General features: G+C 37.7%; 1 protein-coding gene across 1 annotated transcript; it reads right to left on the bottom strand.

The window, feature by feature from the left end:
* Nucleotides 1-7,648: 7,648 nt before the first annotated feature.
* LOC122982318 (receptor-type tyrosine-protein phosphatase S-like) lies at nucleotides 7,649-17,218 on the bottom strand. Its single transcript, XM_044351506.1, has 3 exons — nucleotides 17,180-17,218; nucleotides 11,704-11,897; nucleotides 7,649-7,849 (listed from the first exon to the last, which is right to left on the bottom strand). The coding sequence occupies exons 1-3, from the start codon at nucleotides 17,216-17,218 to the stop codon at nucleotides 7,684-7,686; spliced, it is 399 nt and encodes a 132-aa protein (XP_044207441.1). The 3' UTR covers nucleotides 7,649-7,683.
* Nucleotides 17,219-21,147: the final 3,929 nt, after the last annotated feature.

Genomic DNA, 21,147 nt, shown 5'->3' with positions numbered 1-21,147 from the left:
GTCTGACTTCTTCAGCTGTGTGATGGTCACAGACAGTCTATATTTAGATGTTTCGTTATATTCAATGCTGTATCTGCCATTCTGAGCTCTGTTCTCTTCTGTTTCAACCAGGATGTCTTCTTCTTTTTTACATTCATCCTTACAGAAGAACTTCCTGCTTCCATTGACAGTATTGAGGCATCTGTGTGTGACATTTCCTCCCTCAGTTTCTGTACGGATGAAACTGGTGTTGTCACCCAACTTTGCAGCTGAAAAGATGAACAATCAACAGTTACTGTCTGTACTTCCTGTAAGATGCTGCAGTCTGATCACAATATTTCCTGCTTCACATTTACACAGATCCACAGAGTCACACTGGGAGCTGCCCAGTTCAACCAGTCTGACTGCTGGAGTAATGATTTCATCCAACATTGATACACTGAGTCAATATATCATAAACGTCTCACATTCTTCAACAATTTAATTAAATTCTATCTGACTTCATTTATTCTTAAGCTTCAGAATCATTAAATGGGATGAACATAGTAAATATATCAGGTTTTATGACTTTCAGTAGAAACTCACCATCTATAACTATGAGGTCAAAGTAACAAGGATTATCTGGGACTGACGATCCACCCAAACCAAATCTGTACTGTCCTGAGTCTGACTTGGTCAGCTGTGTGATGGTCACAGTCACAATTCTTCTTCCAGAAGATTCGTCTTCATATGTGATGTTGTATCTGCCACTCTGAGCTGTGACACCCTCTGTTTTAATGAGAATGCCTTCTTCTTTACATTCTCCTTTACAGAAGAACTTGGTGCTTCCAGACGAAGTCACGGTGCAAATAAGTGAACCACTTCCTCCTTCAGCTCCAGAATAACGGTTTATTGCATTGACGAGTCCAGTGTTTCCATCCTGCAGTGCTGTTGGAAAGATGAACAGTGAATACTGATGATCAATACTTTGTGTATTGTAGACTTACTGTAAACAGACTGCAGATTAATGAGGGCTAATCCATCAGTTCACAGAGAAGCAGAGATGATACAGAGGCAGCCATTAGCAAAGTTTTCACTGACTGTACAGCAGTTGCTGTTGTTCTACTTGTAGCTGCAGTTGTAGTCACAGTGTCTCTGTGTAACGTCTGTTTTTCAATGTTTTTCTGTCATACTTTCTAATATCAAACACATTAATGAGCAACAAATATTCATGATGGATGGTTCATAACAAGCTCTCTAAAATTATTAACATTGCAGGGAAGATGATTGGAAAGTCACAAAAACAACTTTGCAATATATTTGACAGTGCTGCACACAGGAAGGCTAAACATAGAACTGCAGATACCTCTACACTACACAACTACACTCAGAGACTGAGCTGCTCCCATCTTGCCGTCAATTCAGGGCCCCAAAGGCCAACCGGTACTTATACACAAAGTCTTTTATTCCCTACACAACACAGGCGTTGAACACAGAATGATGCATCAGGGAACACTTGTTATTTTATAAGATTTGCTCTCTGGTATTATTTATATAACCTATCTGCTGCTACCTGCCCATTTACACTATTGTATGTTGTATATTTTGTATGTTTTTAATGATGTGTTGTGCTATGTGTAGTGTATGTACTTTTGCTTTATTGTAGGAGAAGCCAAAGACAAATTTCCACTGTGGACAATAAAGTCAATTAATCAATCAATCAATCAATCAATATGTTTTGTTAAATTACAAGATTAGATTATAGAGATGTTGTAATTAGTAACAGAATAATTTAGAGAACAACAGGAAAACTAATTAACATGACAGCAACATGAAAACTTGTGTGATACAAATCTGACATTTGTTAAAATAAACACAATGAATGTCCAGAAGCAGTTTGTGCTGCAGCTTTACAGACACAGTCAGGTAATCAGTCCTCACCTGATAAGAAGCAGAAGAACAGAACATGGTGGATATTCATTCTGAGTTTGATCCTGATGCAGAAAATCATCAAACTGTCAGAGAACTGCCTCTATATGTCTGTCTGATCAATCAGGAAGCTGACGATGCTTTAAGTTAACATTCCTCTCTCTCTCTCTCTCTCTCTCTCTCTCTCTCTCTCTGTGTTTGCACCATGATGATGATGATGGTGGTAAAGGGTACATTAATGAATGAATGAATGGATAATTTTATTTTCAACACCATTATATGACCTTTATGTAATTATTCAGACACATTAAACACCAACAAACCAAACATTCCAGTATGTAAACACACCAGCATCTCACAGCACAATATATTGATCTCATATAAATCTTTACATACTGTATAATATCCCAGGAGATATCCAAAAATGAAGATTAAATAAATACATACACACAGTCTAACCTATATGAACACAACAAGTGTAATATTAATGTGTGTAGATCAGTGGTTTCATGATGAAGCTGCTATGAATCCTCCTTCTGTAGGCATTTAAGACCTAGTGAAATGAAAAATACATTTTCCCAGTTTTAATCCTGTGTCCCTGTGTTCATTGTTCATTTATCTCTTGTTATATGCCAAATACAGATATGGTCGAAATTATTAGTACCCTTGCATATTATTAATTAATGCACCATTTGCCCTGCACATTGTTGAAATTAAAAGATATCTCATGATCAATGCATGTCCATGTTTGATTTGCAGTGGAACAAAACAAAATAACTGAATTCATGCATATTCTACAAAGACATTCTAAAATAATCTAGATAAAATTATTGGTACCATTCAGAAGTTGTAAGACATAATTGACTTGTAGTGATACTTCAAGCAGATTATTGTGTTTTAATTATTATCACAGGTGTTTTCAATCTTATAATCACTCATGCAGCCAGTTTAAAAGGAGAAAATTACTCACTCTGCTGTTTTGTGCCACTGTGTGCATCACACTGAACGTGGAAAACAGAGGGAATCTAGAGAGTGGTCTGATAAAAGTTTATAGCCAAGCATGGTCAACATAAAGGTTACAAGACCATCTCCAAAGAGCGTGATGTTCCTGTGACCACTGTTGCCAATAGTATTAAGAAGTTTAAGACCCATGAAGCTGTAGCCAACATCTCTGGACGTGGTCACAAGAGGTAAATTGGCCCGAGATTGAACAGAAGGATTGTTTGAATGGTGGAGAAAGAACCAAGGAAAACTTCAATATAAATCCAAGTTGATCTGCAAGTTTAGGGTACAGTAGTTTCAAGTTGCACCATCCATCACTGTCTGAATGATGGTAGAATCGGTAGAAGACCCAGGAAGACCCCACTTCTGAGAGGGAGATGCAAAAAAGCCAGACTGGACTTTGCCAAAATGAGTGTTGATAAGCCGCAGTCCTTCTGGGAGAATGTGCTTTGGACAGATGAAACAAAATTAGAGCTTTTTGGTAAATAACACCAACTTTATGTTTACAGAGGAAAAGATGAAGCCTACAAAGAAAAGAACACCATACCTACCGTGAAACATGGAGGAGGCTCAGTGATGTTTTGGGGTTGCTTTGCTGCCTCAGGCACTCGGTGCCTTGAGTCTGTGCAGCACAATGAAATCAGAAGACTATCAAGGCATTTTTGGGCAAAACATACAGTTCAGAGTCAGAAAGCTGTGTCTTAGTCGCAGGTCATGGCTCTTCCAGCAGGATAATGACTCCAAACATACATCAAAAAGTTTTTCATGCAGACTCGAGGCCTGGCTCCTGTCATGCCAGTGTCTGACACATAGCTGTGGACTTGGCACTCAGGCCCACCTAATCAGAAGGCTTCCTTTTTTGCTGGATCATCCAATGAATAGCAGTCAATGAAAACTGTTTCAAATGTGACTATGAGACCAATAAAAATAAACAATTCTTGCCTCTTGTTTACCATATGATGATGTTGATAGGTCAGATTGTTTCACTCAGTGTACAGCCATGTACACTGAGTGTACATTGAACAGAGGAGCAGAAGCATACTGTCTTCTAGCTAGCTGCTTTTAATGTAAGTTAAGATGAAAACCATAGTGAAACAAAGCAGTCACAAAAAGACGTTGTGAGGAGCAAGAGGAAGAGAATCCAACTCAAGTTCAGCCATCATTCTCACTCCAGACACCTCCCCCTGCTCCAGTTTCTCCTCAAGTGCTGAGTAGTTTCGACATGTACGTGGTTGCTAATTCAGCAGCAACAAGCTGTACTGTTGAAAGACTCTTTTCAACTGTCAGTGGGGTAAAAATTGGCATCAGGGCATCAGTGATGACATACAGACTGAACTCTTTGTCCCTGCTCTCCTTTGAAAGAGAACTGACTGAATCATTGGACAGTTATGAAATAATTTCAGTGTTGAACACCAAGCTATGTCATCTCCTGCTCTAATCATCAAAAGTAAGATAATTTACAATTTTGGACAGTAGTGGCCTGTTGCCTATTTCAATATTATTGTTTATTGGGTATAGTTTTTTATTGGGTGCACAATTGGATTTTATGCTGATGTTGCTGCGTCTGCGATCTGTGTGTGTATGTGTGTATGTGTGTGTGTGTGTGTGTGTGTGTGTGTGTGTGTGTGTGTGTGTGTGTGTGTGTGTGTGTGAATATGTGGCCGCCGTGCCACCTGCGTAGTCATTGGTTTGCCCGGATGTGACTGTGACCGTGATATGTTCAAGTGATCACTATGATGTTCTTCTTATTCATATTGATAAAAACAACTATAAATAACAACGTGTCTTTAATCTTAATGGTCCAGTAATGGGATCAGCTCAGTTTTACATTTAAAAATCCATAACCCTTAACATCTATCACAAAAGAGGATGAGACAAATGACAGCTTTATGGAACTGAACATTTATTTACAGGCTTTCAAATATGTCAAGTATATTCAAGTATGTGTTTGAAAAAATAATTTTCAGGGTTCAAGTGCTTTCAAAGGGAGTCAATGTAAATCTGTTGATTATAAAACCCTAGCTGCCAGCAAAACTTAGTTATGAGTCTAAACAGCAACTGCTTTGCAAACTATTGTTTAAAAAAAAATATATATATATAAATATATATATATAAAAGCACAAATAAATAGATTGCAGGATGACAGAATTTGTAATGCCATCAAATGTCCTCTGTTATAATTGGCTGAAGGTCAGCATCCAGGCTTCCAGGCTTCCAGCTCACTGAGTGAGAGAGAAACAAGAATGAAAATCAAACACAGAGTGAGAGAAAGAGAAATGAAGCAATTTAATGGTAGAGAGAAACATTTTACACAAGAACGAGACTTAACTTCCCTTTATGAAGTAATATCAAGTTCTTTAGAAGAGTGGTGACGAGGATTCACTGTTATCTTGTTTGTCTTCTTAAGAATTCTTTCCCCAGCTGACTTCTGTTCCCCTTTCAAGGTTAATCACAATGAGACAAATGTAACAAATCACCTAATATGTCCCAGGTTTTAGTAAAGCTTGGCAACAAACTGCAGTATATTTACAGCAACCTGAGCTGTAAATAAGTTCTTTAATGTGTGCAGTAAGATGTTGCAAATCTTTTACTAGTCTGTTGTAACTAGTGCAACATTCTTCACTGCTACTGTATCTGTTGAGGCTGAATTGCAGCCAAGGAAACTAAACTCAACAAACTGATGAGGACAGCAGGCTCTGTGATAGGAACCTCTCCGTCAAACATCCTGGAGAACGTCTCTCAGCCCCTCATGACCGACTGCTGAGAAAGAGGAGAACTTTCAACATGAGACTGATTCAGTTCCATCACATGAACTCACAGCAGAAATGCTGCAATGTAGAAAGTATTGTGTATATTTTTGTGCTGTCTGGCATCATTGCACTACTAACATGAACATTAGTTTCCTATGTTGAATCTTCATAAGCACTACAGAATGGAGCTGTGTAGTCTTGTTAACATTTACAGAACAAAACTACACACACACACACACACACACACACACACACACACACACACACACAAGAATGTACAGTTAAATCTGTTAATTCTCTTTGTAGGAGCCATTTTCACTTGTATTGATATATTTGTGTTATTTATGTTTAAACCTCTGACCACCAGGCAGCGTTTCCTTGTTTGGAGGTAAATTGAGAAATGATCAGCTTCAGATGTTGCTGATGTGTGTGAGAAGCATACAGTTTTTGCCTCAGCCTTTATTTTGTCTGATTATTTTTGTTTATCCCTTTGTGGACTATTATAAACAGCAGTGGTGAGCTGTTAAAAGCTGTATAATTAATCTGAACATTTATTGGAAGTATGCATCATTATAAATCTCACAGCAGCCCCTCAGTGGCTGTTTAAAGGTGGCAAGTAGTCACTACACTGTTTAATATCCCAGGACTGCCCTGCATCTTACCACCTTTACCAATATCTACTTGACTTGCAATGATATTCAGTATATTACTCTATATTGTTATTATCGTACAGTGTATATTCAGCACCAGGATGGAAAACAAATTACTGCAGACTCACTACTGAAATACTTTAATTCATCTGCTAATGACACAGGGAGCTTTTATACTGTCATGTGTATGATAATGGGACATGGAGAGAAGATGGAGGAAAAACAAATGAGACACAGAAAAGGAGAAGAGCGGTTGATGGGGGTGAGAAGACAGGAAGTTAGAGAGGAAATATATGAAATAGAGAGATGATGAAAACAAAAGATCGAGAGAGGTCAAAATGGACAAGAGGTAAAGAGATATAGAAAGACGTCTTCTAACATGATCCTGTGATGTCCAAAGTACCAAAATATTTTAAAAGCTTGTACCTCAAAATTGTAATTAAGTATATTACTTGAGTAAATGTTCTTAGTTATTTTCCACCACTGCTTCTCACCTGTTCCTAGGTGCAAGGCCAATGGAAATCAACATCAATCAAAAGAATAAGGGTGTTTTCAAACCTCTAGTGTGTTTGTTCTAGTCTGAATCAGTGGATGAGTTGATGAACTTTTTATGTTTTTTTTTTTCAAACAGAAAAAAAGCAAACTGAAAAAGCATCACTAAAAGCCAGGTGAGAACGTTCTCTCCTCTCATTGGTCAGATGTGTCTGGGGTGGGAGCACAAACGTAAACACAGGAAGAAGCTTCTGAAGAAGCTATCTGCCCAAATATCATGAAGACAACATACTTGATTGTTAGTCCTGGCTATGGGAGCTATTTAGCTCAAACTTGCAGAGTTCTAGTCAGTCGGAGGTTGGATCAGGTTCCCACCACAAACGAACTGAGACCATTTCCTGTAAAGGGGCTCTGTGTGGTTGTTTTGGTCCAAGTACAAATTCTGTGTTCAGACCTGCCCAAACAAATTGTACCTAGGAGGAAAACTAATCAGGGTCCCATTCAGCCAGAGTGAACTACACAGGTTTGAAAACACCATAAGGTCACATTCAGACAGACTTAGTTCTGCATGAAAAAACGTAGCCAACGCACAGCGCGTCGTTCTGCAAAAGAGTTGAAGCACACATTCCAGATAGATAACTTTGCTTTATTTTACTTGATTTATCAGATATTATTATTGTTTCATGTGTTTTCTTCTACTTGGTTCTCTTGGTTCAAGCTTCTTGGTTCAGTTCTGGTTCACTGAGGTTCTCAGTCCAGGATAAAAGTTCTGTTACAGCATCAGTACTTTGGGTTTTGCTGCTGGTCTCCTTTTGCCTATAGTTTCTGTTGTTTCTGCCTTCCTGGTTTTGTCAGTAACATCTGCTGTGCGTTTGGCTGGTTTTAAGTTCTTCTAGGTTCCTTTAGCTGTGAACCTGGCCAAGCAGACGCTGCTGGTTCTCGAGGTACTGCACCACATCAGTTACTCCCATTCTTTGTGCTGTCCAGTTGTAGGTTCTGTAGTTGTATATTGACTTGGTCGTCTTGGCTCTGCTGGTTCTGTGTGATAGGCTGGTTCTGGTTCTGACCCTGGTGAAGAGAAAACACTGTTTAACTGCTGATTCAATGACTTAAATACCTAAATCATGCACAGTTTTCACTCAAAAACAAGCCCTCCAACCAAAACAACAGAACAGGTTGTTTGTCAGTGTTAGTCTCTGATCTGTCACCTCTGCGGTTACTGTTTGATTGAGTTTAGGCAACCAAACTACATGGTTACAGTTGGGAAAACAAATGAGACACAGAAAAGGAGAAGAGCGGTTGATGGGTGTGAGAAGACAGGAAGTTAGAGAGCAAATATATGAAATAGAGAGATGATGAAAACAAAAGATAGAGAGAGGGCTAAGAGGTCAAAATGGACAAGAGGCAAAGAGATATAGAAAGACGTCTTCTAACATGATCCTGTGATGTCCAAAGTACCAAAATATTTTAAAAGCTTGTACCTCGAAAATGTAATTAAGTATATTACTTGAGTAAATGTTCTTAGTTATTTTCCACCACTGCTTCTCACCTGTTCCTAGGTGCAAGGCCAATGGAAATCAACATCAATCAAAAGAATAAGGGTCTTTTTAAACCTCTAGTGTGTTTGTTCTAGTCTGAATCAGTGGATGAGTTGATAAACTTTGTAGGGTTACGGTTACCGTTTGAATGAGTTTAGCCAACCAAACTACATGGTTACAGTTGGGGAAAGATTGTGGTCATGGTTAGAAGAAACCAGCATTGACTGTTGGCAGGATGCAAACCTCTGGTGTTGAAGTTACATGCTCTCTACACCAAACCTACACTGACACCTCCTCAAGAGTTTTTCTTTTGTAGTATTTTTGCACTTATTATATAGAATACATTAGAGGGATGACAAGAAATGGCATAACCAATCACATTCCCTTTCATTCTGTTGGGAAACACAAGCACATAGTTATTTTCTACATAAACAAAAAGGAGGAAAAGCTGTTGTAGCATCAACTCCTGTCTCATCACTGTCTGTAAACCATGTTTTTTTGTGGAACAGAGAAGACAGAGACAGAGGAAGTTAAAGGACGGTTTCACTATACTTCCAGTCCATCTTAAACCAACAGTCAGGAGCTCAAATGAGCAGTGAAACCTGTTTTTCTTGCTGTAATAATTCCTCCTGTTCATACTGACCATTAGAAGATCCCTTCATAATGCACTTACAATGGAAGTGATGGAGGACAAAATCCACAGTCCTCCTTCTGTGCAAAAATGGATTTCAAAGTTTATCTGAAGCTAATATGAAGCTTCAGCGTCCAAATGAGTCAAATCAAATAGATATCTTTCAACGTTACAGTCTTTTTAGTGCCAAAGTTTCTCTTTTTGTTACTATACTTCCACCTGCAGCTCAACAGGGAAACACTGTCCGAGGAAACACAAAGAGGGAATTTGATGCTAAAAAGACTGTAAATGTGTCAGATATCCACTTGATATGACTAACTCAGACTGCTGAAGCTGAATATAAGCTTCACAGAGACTTTACATGCACTAATTTTTGCACTAAATGACACACTGTGGATTTTGGCCTCCATCACTTACATTGAAAGCACATTTGAAGGATCTTTTAATATCCAGTATGAACAGTAGGAATGATTACAGCGAGGAAAACCTCTTTCACTGTTCATATGAACACCTGACTGCTGGTTTAACACACACTTGAAAACTTGTGAACCTGTCCTTTTAAAAAAAAGTGAACAATACAACAGAGCTGCTACAATAGCTTCCTCCATTTTGGACTCTCCGGTTCTCTGTCCCCTCACAGCTCAGCACTGTCAAGACGGCTTGCTATTGGTTAAAGGTGCAAATTTATTTGAAGAGGTGCAAAAAATCTGTGTAAATTTACTTCACCTTCAGGAGCAACTCTATTGATTGCAATTATTTCATTGAAATTTATTAAATGTGCAAAAAAAAAAAAGTCCTGTTTTGAATTGTGCTGTGGGCAGGTCTTTATAATGGTAACTCTTTGAGTCTATATGGAGGACGTAAGATTCATTTACACCTTGTCTCACATAAGATAAGTTAGAAGACTTCTTCTCTCCATCTCTTCAAGATATGATGGTCAGGCCCCATCATATCTTGAAGAGCTCATAATACCGTATTATCCCACTAGAACACTGCACTCCCAGTATGCAGGCTTACTGGTGGTCCCTACAGTCTTTAAAAATAGAATGGGAGGCAGAGCCTTCAGCTATCAGGCTCCTCTTCTATGGAACCATCTACCGGATTCAGTCCGGGGTGCAGACACCCTCTCTATGTTTAAGAGTCGGCTTAAAACTTTCCTTTTTGATAAAGCTTATAGTTAGGGCCGACCATGCTCGCCTTGGATCAGCCCTTAGTTATGCTGCTATAGGCCTAGACTGCTGGGGGACTTCCCATGATGCACTGAGCTCCTCTCTCCTCCTCCTCCTCTCCATCTGTATGCATTCATGTAACATCAATGCATGTCACTAACTTTGCTTCTTCCCCGGAGTTTTTTGTGCTTTCTCATCTCACAGAAAAACCTGACTCCCGGGCCGAACCTTCGCGGTCCTTCACAGTCCTGATGGCATCCTTCCCTGTCTGTCGATGCTTGTGCTTGTTGTTGTTTGTTGTTGTCATTGCTTTTCTTCTGTCCCCCCTCCCCCTTTCCCTCTCTCTTTCTCTCTCTCAACCCAACCGGTCAAAGCAGATGGCCGCCCACCAAGAGCCGGGGTCTGCTTGAGGTTTCTACCCGTTAAAGGGGAGTTTTTCCTTACCGCTGTCGCCAAGTGCTTGCTCATGGGGGAATTGTTGGGTCTCTGTAAATTAAAGAGTACGGTCTTGACCTGCTCTATGTGAAAAGTGCCTTGAGATGACTTCTGTTGTGATATGGCGCTATATAAATAAAGATTGATTGATTGATTGATTGATATAAACATTTAATAAATGACATTATGGTAAAACACAACTGTCATCATAGGAGGAGTTAGAATTAATACTGTACATTAATAAACACTTAAAATGTCCTTATATGTGCGTATGTGCATACATCAAAGTGTGTTATAAAGCATTTATTAAATTATGATTATAAATGTTAAATAACGGGATGTTAAGTGTTAGCAAACAATGAATCTGTTTACACCAGTGATTCTTGCATGACACCTACATAATGTTAGTGATTCACAGTTGGAGCACTTTTATGGCTCATATGAACATTAAACTCCCCTGTAATATATATTAAACTATCTGGTGCTGTTACAAGAAGTCAAAAGGTAAAAAACTGTGGACATAAAAACGAGAGGAGAGAAAAAGGAGAGAATTTTGTTTTTTCAGTATTATATAGCTATAATTTTTGTTTTTCATTTACTTCTTCTTTTTAGTGGTATCTCTAGAAATCAATTTTCTGCCTTTTCATGCACGCAGCAGATTATTTGCATGTGAAAACATACTGTGGGTCAGTTCCACACCACAGCCTCGCATACTCAAACTCTTTTAACTGTCCTTCAAGCTGTGGTTGGCTGCTTGGGTACAACCGTCCACGCTCTCAAACAAGAAGTAGCTTTCAACACATCTGCCGCTCTGGTTTGCAACATCACAAGCTGCTGGTTTTACTGTTAGGTAACCCAGATAGTGATCCTCTGGTGTATTTTAGACACAGTAGGTTCCTCAGTTTGTCAGCATGTTGTCAGTTCTGGACACTTTGAGTGGTGATTCACTTCGCTCATTCACAAACTACATAAGAGTTTACAACATTTGAAAAACATCATTTTTAATAAATCAAGTCTGTTGTTAGTTTTATGATAATTCTCCAAATTATAAAAAGAGAGAGACACTCATGTAGCTGTGAAAATTTACATTTACTTGGACTCTAACAAACTAACAAAATCATTGTAAACTGTGTTTGATAAGGAACCAACCTGCAGTGGACGATGATTGGTCCGGAACCAGGCATGGGGGTTGTGATTGGCTGAGAGCTGGGTGGTAGGAGGGACTTGCTATACATCTCCACCTCCTCCACCAGTCTCAGCAGAGGAGCGGTGCATTGTGGGATGTGGTGGTCAGGCCAAGAGGTGAACCAGTAGTGTCTGACGCGACGACGCTCTGAAAACAGCTGCACACAAACACACAATCACATGAAACAAACTTCAGTATATGTTATTTTATTTTATTGTTTATTTAACAAGGAAAATGCACAATATATATTGTGCGAGATACAGCTTAAAGCTAATTTCCATGTGTAGTCCCTGAGCGGAGGCCACCAGTGTTGCACAAGCTGGTGAAGTAAAAGAAAACAATCAGTTGTGGTGAATTAAAACTTTACACTGTGAAACATCAATATTAAAATCAAGATAGAAAAAAACAAAACAGAAACATGGACATGTTGTATTAATGCTCACCAACCTAATCAGTGAATCTCAGCTCAGTCCATGAAAACCACAACAGGTCCATGAAAATGGTTTAATATAGAACATGTCAGATTCTGATGTAAAATCCCAGAAAGACACACAGATGTTTTACAGATGTTATTACATCCACTGCACTGATAAAAATATTTGCAGTGGCGGCAAGTGTAATGTGTTCTAATCATATCATATTGTATTGTATTATTATCTAATCAGTATTATTAGCATGAAGCAGTATTTGGACTCTATATGTGACAGTATAGTGTGACTCTGACACCGTGTTCATTAATGTGCTGCTGGAAACTGGCTGCAGGGATTCGACTGTGAGTTGCATCAGGTGATTTGGACCCCAGTATACCCTCTGCAGGTCTATCCATCAATATCTTATTGTAATGGATCAAATTATCATGTGTTGTATTAATCATGTTATGTATGATACTGCATTATGTTATACAATATTTGATTATATTGTAAGCCATATAGTGTATTAAAGTGTACGTCAAGAGCCCTTGAAAACAATTTGTTAATCAGTCTGTTGCTTATTTATACACACATATCACATATAATTGATGTTATACTTATAGTGATGTATAAACATGTAAGATTTGATTGGAAAACAAGTTTTGGTTTAATTTCATGTTACATCATCTATCATACAGGTGAGCACAATGAAGATCAGTATTTTATTATTTGCATTAATAATAATCAATCTTTATGATAAAAAACTTTTACTTTTAGTCGTTCAAAGTTTACAGAAGATTGTTCACTGTTGTTTACTGTTTAACTCATATTAGCTGTATATAGAGATACAGACACACCTGCCCAGATAGGATGAAATGATGCAGTCAGTGCAGTTCTACGTGGAATATGTTGATGTCTAAAATGGTGATGATGTTTGTTGTTTTGTTGTTGCTGCTGTTTTTTTGCTGTTGTTGGGTGTGTGTGTGTGTGTGTGTGTGTGTGTGTGTGTGTGTGTGTTGTTGTTGTTGTTCTCTATTATTGTGATGTTTAGACTTTGTGTTTTTTTTCTTCTTCATTTTCCATAATACTATTTTTCAAAGAAAAAAAATTACATTTACAGGTCTTTTAATTTTATGCTAATTTCCTGGAAGTTTTCTGAGTAATTAGCAGATATTTAACGGTTAATTTTAGAGCATTTTACAGAGAGGGTTGTGCAATTTGGTATAAATTGGTTTAGTTGGTTCATATGTAGTTGTTAATTTGTTAAATTCTTAATAAATTAGACTCTTAACAACTCGTTAACTGACAGAAAATACTTTTCAGTGTGTAGTTTTGTATGTCAAACAATATATTAGCATATCATGTTTTTTCAATAACTTCCTAAAAGTAGCTGTTGTGTAACTGTTAATTCTTGAGACATTCTTTGAAAAGGTTATGAGACTTAGTGGTGCACAGGAAATGTGTTTATGTAATTCATTAAGATTTTATACAAATGTACAACTATGTATGAAGCCAAATATAATGCAGTACTTACCAATGAAGCCCACTCAACACTTTTTTCAGTTTTTTCTTATAATTTGCACCAAAATGCACCACTCTCTCTGTAATAGTCTAAAAATTAACTGTTATAAATAACATAAAATATAAATACCTGTACATTTCCAGGAAATTAGTATAAAATTAAGGGACCTGTAAAATAAAGCATTACCTAATGAATAACAAATAACAAATAAATGAGAACATCAAAAATCTTATGACCCCCAGAATAAAGGAGTGAAATTGATTAATTTCAATGAAATCGGTGCAATCAGCTGATTCACTTGCAGATGTGAGGTAAACCTACATGGATTTTTTTTTATCAGGTTCAACTTCGATGAATTTTAACACTCAATTTCACACCATTGGCCAATAACAAACTGCCTTGACAGTGACTCTGGGGGAACAGAAAGCCATGTACTCTTATAAAACTCTGCTCTGTGCCTTTTAGACAGTTATGAGACAAGAGTTGATGGTACAAACACATCTTTTAAATAGACTGTGTGAACATACTTTAAGCCTTAAGCTTTAAGCATACTGCACTTCTGCTTTCTTATTCTATTCTGTAAACACAACGTCTATTTCCTGCCTGTCTGTCCCGGGAGAGGGATCCTCCTCTGTTGCTCCTCCTGAGGTTTCTTCCATTTTCTCCCCATTAATGTTTTTTAAGGGAGTTTTTCCTTATTACAATCGAGAGCTAAGAGTGCTTGAGCAAAACTAGCGTGCATATAAATATACAGCAGGTATTTATCCACAGTAGTGAGAAATATAGCAAATGAATGAATAGCGAATGTAGCTCTGAACAACAGTTCCTTTGTTGTGGTAGCATCTTACTTTACACTTAAAAAATTAACCAAAACCAACTATGTGTCTATTTGTCAATGCTTCTGATTTCCTAAATCCTGTCTATGCTACAGATAGACAGTTCTTTTTTTTTAGCCCTGAAACAGGAGAATAGTGCATTTATTGTAATACTGCCTTTGTTATTAGTGATGAACTTAATAAGATCCACTAGATGACATGACTTTAAAAACAGCAGATTATTTAATGTTCACATCTTTAAATGTAAGACCACATTTGCCCAGAAAACCAACAAAAGAGGAAGAAAAACATGGCAAAAGAAGAAAAAGCTCCAGGGCTGCACTCAAATCAGGATATATGTTTTATAAAGATTGTGTGCCTGTGGTTCATGCTTTATGTCTGGATATTTTTTGTTTTTATAAATACTCAGCACTACTTATGTTTTTTTAATAGCAGCTGAGTCTTATGTTTAATGGTAAGACACATTTTAATGCCTCTGTTCATCATCTGTGATATAAAAACATCACTTTTCCACAGAGCTGGAAAGAAATAAAAAGTGTGAGTCCCGGTCATATCAGAAGAGAGGAGATAAAACTTAGCGCAACCATAAATGACAGCAAAATGCAGTAGACGCTCACACTGAGCTGAAATGAAACGAGTAGACATAAATTAGGTAAATAACTCTCCTCTCTTCTGTTTCACAGCAGGCGAGGCTGAGAGCTCGGTGTGTGTGTGTGTCCTCTGAGCGCAGCAGAGGAGAGACAGTGAACCAGGTGAAATACTCGAGTTGACGACAACTACACTCGTTATGTTACTGTAAGTACAATAGGAGCTTTGCAAGTAAAAACCCAATAAGAGTAATGCATAACACTAATTTAATAAAACTTGCTGAAAAATGAAGAGGAGCAGCAAGATAATGTCTGATTAATCAGGAAGCTGAAGATGCTTTAAGTTAACATTCCTTCCTCTTCCTCTTTCTCTCTCTCTCTGTGTTTGCAACATGATGATGATGATGATGATGGTGGTTAAGGGTACATTAATGAATAAATAATGTTTATTTTTGACCCCATTATTTGACCCATATGACCTCTGTGGAATTATTCAGACACTTTAAACACCAACAAACCAAACGTTCCAGTATGTAAACACACCAGCATCTCACAGCACAATATATTGACCTCATACAAATCTTTACATACTGTATAATATCCCAGGAGATATCCAACAATGAAGATTAAATAAATACATACACACAGTCTAATCTATATAAACACAAGTGTAATATTAATGTGTGTAGATCAGTGGTTTCATGATGAAGCTGCTGACTGAAGATAAGAATAATCACTTTACCCCATTTATGAGCATCATATAAACAAGTGTCAAGTGTTACCAATAGATATTCAAACAAATTGAAGGAGGCAACAAGAAAATGTTCAGTGACGTGTTTGTTCAGAAAAAGAAAAATAGATCATTGAGAGATATCTTGGCTCAAACTGAGACTTGGTGAGAGGAGTGTGTTCCTCTTTGTGTAAAAGCAAACGTCCTTATTTCTAAAACCCATCAGACAACCTTCAGAACCAAAGTGTCCTGGGTGTTAACTCACACCAATGAATGTGTTTGTTCCCTTCAATTTGCTTCTCAAGTTTTCTTACAAGCTTTAAAATGTATTGCTCATTTATTTTTCTTTTCGTTTTTTTGTAGAATAACACAGCTATTTGTAAATGAAGAAACATGATGTAAACAGCTACATTTATGATTTATGATGGGTTATAAATATGTAGACTTTACTTGCCTAAGAAATAGACCTAACAAGAGCATTTACTAGAACTCTGAAAGTGTCAGACATGAACACTGACTTGAAATTCATTATGTTAGTGTGTTGTGAAATAAACAAGATTCAGTCAAGAATAAAGCAAATCATTAATCAATTATCAAAGCAAAGTAACATGATCACTACCAGTTTTCCAGATCGTCTGTGTTGCTGAGCTGCTGATCCAGTTTGACCTGCTGTCTGTTTGTGATTGATGACCAGTCACATCAGTTTATTTGGAGTAAAACTATATAATCTTATGTGTAACAAAAGCTACTGCAGAGTGTGACATTATCTCTTTACAATCACCACAGTAACACCAAGGCCAACAGCTCAGTGAGGAGAACTGATCAATATGATGATCAGTTCTCCAGATCCTCTGTGTTGCAAAGCTGCTGTGCTGATCCAGTTTGACCTGCTGTGTGTCTGTGGTCACCCGCCTTCCTGCTTCACTGCCTTGAGTTGAGATTGTCAACTAGAAGTCTGTTTATTGAATTTAAAAGTAAAACTGTCTTTCACTCAACCAGCCTGTCTGAGTGTCTGCATGAGGGTTCTGCTTCCTTCCTTCCTAAATATCACATGATAAAGTGACAAATAATTATTACAGGCCAGAAAACACATGATGCAACATGTGATGTCAAACAGGAAAAGGAACAAAGATGAGCAGCTCAGATTAAGAAGCTGCAGCGTTCAGAACAATTTGAATCAAATGTTAAACTTCTCTGTGTGTAAATGTCTTTTTCAATACGACCACTAGGAGGCACCAGAGTCAGACACTTTGAAATTACCGTATTTCCCCTAATAGTAATTTAATAGTTATTTACCTCAACTAGTGAGGGTACCTGGCCCTTAGCTTTAGCATGCTCATAGATTTATGCTCACCGGTTTAGCCAAGTTACTCTGGTTACCTTGGTAACTCATCTTGATGTTGTGTCGCTGCCATCAGTATTATTGAAATATGAGCTGTTATCCCCTTATAAGACGATATTGCATCTCCTCTGTCCCCCTCCCCTCTCTGTGACGGTTGGTTAGAGGGCTACGCATGTACTCATAGAACCGGACTTACATCCAGGTAACTATTATTTATGCTTAACTGGCATGCACAATATATAACAGTTTATCCACCCGGCTTTTCATTGACAACCAGCCCCTATTAGAGGAAACACGGTACACACATACTGTCTGTAAAATGACTCACTATGGTGGACACAGACCTTCTTATTGCTGCTGGAGCAGCAGTCATGTCCTGTCTAAAGATTGAGATCTTTTTTGGTTGTAAATGTGTCCAAAACTAAAGAAATAGTAATCTCACTAGAACACACAGACAGTTCCAACAATCATTCTTGACTTCAGTAAGTGTTGAACTCGTCCAGACCTTCAAATACTTGGGAACTGTGTTTGATGATGTGAGGGGTCAGTGGATATCAGTAAGATATATTTGTTAATGAGGGCATTCCCTACTGTTAAATCAGAGACCCCCCCCCATTTATTTTCTTTTGTAATTTAGTTGAATTTAACAGGTTAATTTGCAGAATGTAATTAATCTAATGGGTTAAATTTAAACTGCATAAAAGTTCATATCCGCAGGCAATGTAGATCATTCTAAATGCCTTTCCAGGATACAGTGTTTGTGAGTTTGTATTTCATTCAGTATTGTTTGTGGATGCATTGTCTGGTTCCCGCCACCAGGTTATGCTGTTGAGTCAGAAAACGTGAGTTGTGAAGGAGAAGAAGAAAACCGTTGATGTTGTTGATGTTGTTGATGTTGTTGATGTTGTTGTTGTTGTTGTTGTCATGGTAGCCAAGAGAAGAAGACAATCATTTTTTAGCAGCAGAAAAAGTGTGCTGCCGGACTGTAAGAGTGAGCATAGACTGCTTCGTTTTTGTTGTTTATAGCAAAAATAAACACATTGCTAGTTGCACAACAGTCCTGCATCTGCCTGAGTCCTTGGCTGCAACAATGACATGACATTGAGATTTAGTGACAGTACAGATGTTATTGTGAAAAAGACTCAGTATTGTCTGTCCTGTAAACTAAACTCCTTTGGAGTCAATCAGAGAATATTGACAACGTTTTATTCCTCTTTTATTGAAAGTATTTTAACTGCTGGTTTACATTTGTCAAAAGGACAAGAACCCATTACCACACGTTGTTAACTTCAGCTCAAAAATTATTAGCAAAACACAAAGATCCCTGTTACAGCTCAATTCTGAACAAGTCCTCAACAAAGCAGAGAAGATTATCAGCAACCACACACATGATGTCCTCTATGACTACTTTAACCTGATACCATCAGGAATGTGTTTTATATCTCCTGCATGTAAAACAAACAGAAGGAAGTTTGGCTTTATTCTATCAGACTTATGAACAGTACAAGAAATGGTCAGTTTACCTCATGTATGATTGATTCTTCTGACATAATATGAGCCTTTGTGGTGTTGGATATTGTTGACCAGCTACAGACCGGCCTCAGCCATTAAATTATTTCTAACACTGTCATATTTTTATTTTTTAGATTGTTTTCATGTGTGTTAATTAATTGTATATGTGTACTTGTTTGCCTCAAATTGCCCCTTGAGTGACGAATAAAGTATTTTGAATTGAATTGAATTGAATAGAAATCAGGATTCTCTTGGCTTTCATTAGAAAATGTGACTTGGTCTGATACATTAAGTAAAAACTGAGCTGCTCTGACTTCTTCATGTGTTGCTCAAAACGAGTCTGTCTCCTAGAAATGACCTTCATATGTGACTAAACTGTTTCACAGTGACGCTGCTTTATGAAACATAATCTCTGTCTGGATGATGTTCACAGTGAGTTTTTGTGGAATGAATGAAGGCAAGGCAAGTTTATTTGTGTAGCACATTTCAACAACAACATCAAAGTGCTTTACAGAGAGCATAAAAGGCATCATGACAGAATATAAAAGCAACACAATAAATAAAATTAAAAAGTGTTGAATATGGGAATAAAAAGAAGCTAAAAAGAATAAGACAGATAAAACATGACGCTACATTTCTATGTGTCTCTGCAGTGGGAGGGAGGAGGTCAGGGTGGATGGGGGGCTACAAGATGCAGAACTCTGACAGCAGAGACCCGGGTTCACATCCTGAGTCCTGTGTGTGTTCAGGTTTGGTTCAGGTTAGTGAAAGATGCTGCTGTGGCTTAAATGTACATAAACATGTTGAGCTTCAAGTCACTGCAGACTTTTTCCGTATAAAACAGAGACCAGGATCTTTCTCTGACCTGAACCAAGTGCTGCCAGAGTCTGAACCCAACCACAAACACTTTCATACTGCTGCAGTTTCTACCAGCAGAGATTTTACTGCAACATCAGATATTTTGGTGAAAAAAAACAACAACCAGGTACGTTGTCTCTGAACATTTCACTCATATGTTCAGTATCAACACTTAAAATTTAAAATACATTAACAACAGAAAATGTAATCAGTAGGCCATTGTAGAAGATGTGATGAAGCCTTGTTTTGATCAGAAAAATTAAAAGTATGTTTCACACATCTAAACATGAAAACCAGTTAAATTTGACCCAAACACAATAGGAGGGTTAAATGATTTTAGCATCAGGCTGCAACATAACAAAATGTGAAAAAAAGAGTCTGAATACTTTCTGAATACACTGTAATATGCAATTGAGTTGAATATGAATGTAATTTCTAGGAGACAGAGTTGGCTCAAAGTGTAGAAGAACAATATCAAACAACATCTACATTTATGAAGACAGAATGAACATTTCAGAATAAGCAAGTAAGAAGAAACATGATCAGTTGTGTATCATCAGCACAGAGGTGAAAAATAGCATGTTTATAGAAAATATCTGCTGATTTAACAAAAAAAAGAAAAAAAGTCAAACAAACTGGAATCTTGCAGCACATGTTAACCTGCACAGTACAGAATCCAGATCCAAATCCAAACATCATCATTTGTTTGCTGTGAGTGCAGAGTAGGTTTGGTCCGGATCCCTGCTGTCTGGATCCAGGCTCTGGTAGACGGAGTCTTCATACATGGAGACTGGAGGACGGTTCTCATAGCTGACAGATAACTGAAAATAAAACAGGAATGACATCAAACCTAAAATATAGCAGTAACCACGGTAACAGCCCAGATATTGTGTTCTTCAACTGTTTGCTGATATTTTAGTGATAACAACTGGACAGGCCAGAGGTCTATTAACAATAATTACGATTTTATTTAATTATAGTTTTGTTCATATTAGTGAAGTAGTTGCAGCCATGAGAATGTTTGTTCCTAACTGCAAAAATAAAATGTATAAATGCCAACAGTAAGAGTTAACATGTTAACAAGGGTCACTGCCATTATTCCTTGTGTGTTTAAACTCTTTCTGACATTGTCATATTTGTATTTTGTAGATTTTTAAATGTGTGTGAATGAATTGTATATGTGTACTTGTTTGCAAACGTGCTTCCCCCTTGAGGGATGAATAAAGTATTTTTGAATTGAATTGAATGAGACATACAGAGTTAAAGGAAGTCACCTCCATGTTTCTGCTGTCTGAGGTTCCTCTGGTGTTCAAACCAGAGTTCCTCCTCTTCGTCTTCAGTTTGTAGAGGAGCAGCAGAACAACAGCCAACAGCACAACAACCACAGGCAGGAATACAACCAGAGGCCAGAAGTAACCTGGGCGAGAGACATCACACATGGCTGGGAAGGAAGAGAGAGAGAGACATTTATTAGTTTAAAAGTCTGGGATCTTTTGTCTTGTATTAGAAGCTTAAAGGTTCCCTGTGGAGTTTTTGATCACAAGTAGCTTGTTTTTACTTGTGGATCTACATTGTGCACACGTGGTTGACGTGATACACAATCCTGCCAG

Source organism: Thunnus albacares, chromosome 5 (genome assembly GCF_914725855.1).
Source record: "Thunnus albacares chromosome 5, fThuAlb1.1, whole genome shotgun sequence".
NCBI classification, from domain to species: domain Eukaryota; kingdom Metazoa; phylum Chordata; class Actinopteri; order Scombriformes; family Scombridae; genus Thunnus; species Thunnus albacares.
Note: the sequence above shows the minus strand (reverse complement) of the source record. Positions and strands in the feature narration are given on the sequence as shown.

What these genes read in the sequence shown, in the direction of transcription:
- LOC122982318 (XM_044351506.1), bottom strand. Translation starts at nt 17,218, where the DNA reads ATGAGTTACCAAGGTAACCAGAGTAACTTGGCTAAACCG. An exon ending in AGAGTAACTTGGCTAAACCG is followed by an intron (nt 11,898 to 17,179) that starts GTGAGCATAAAT and finishes GTTTGTGTGCAG; the next exon opens with CTGTTTTCAGAGCGTCGTCG. An exon ending in CCAATCATCGTCCACTGCAG is followed by an intron (nt 7,850 to 11,703) that starts GTTGGTTCCTTA and finishes TCTCTTCACCAG; the next exon opens with GGTCAGAACCAGAACCAGCC.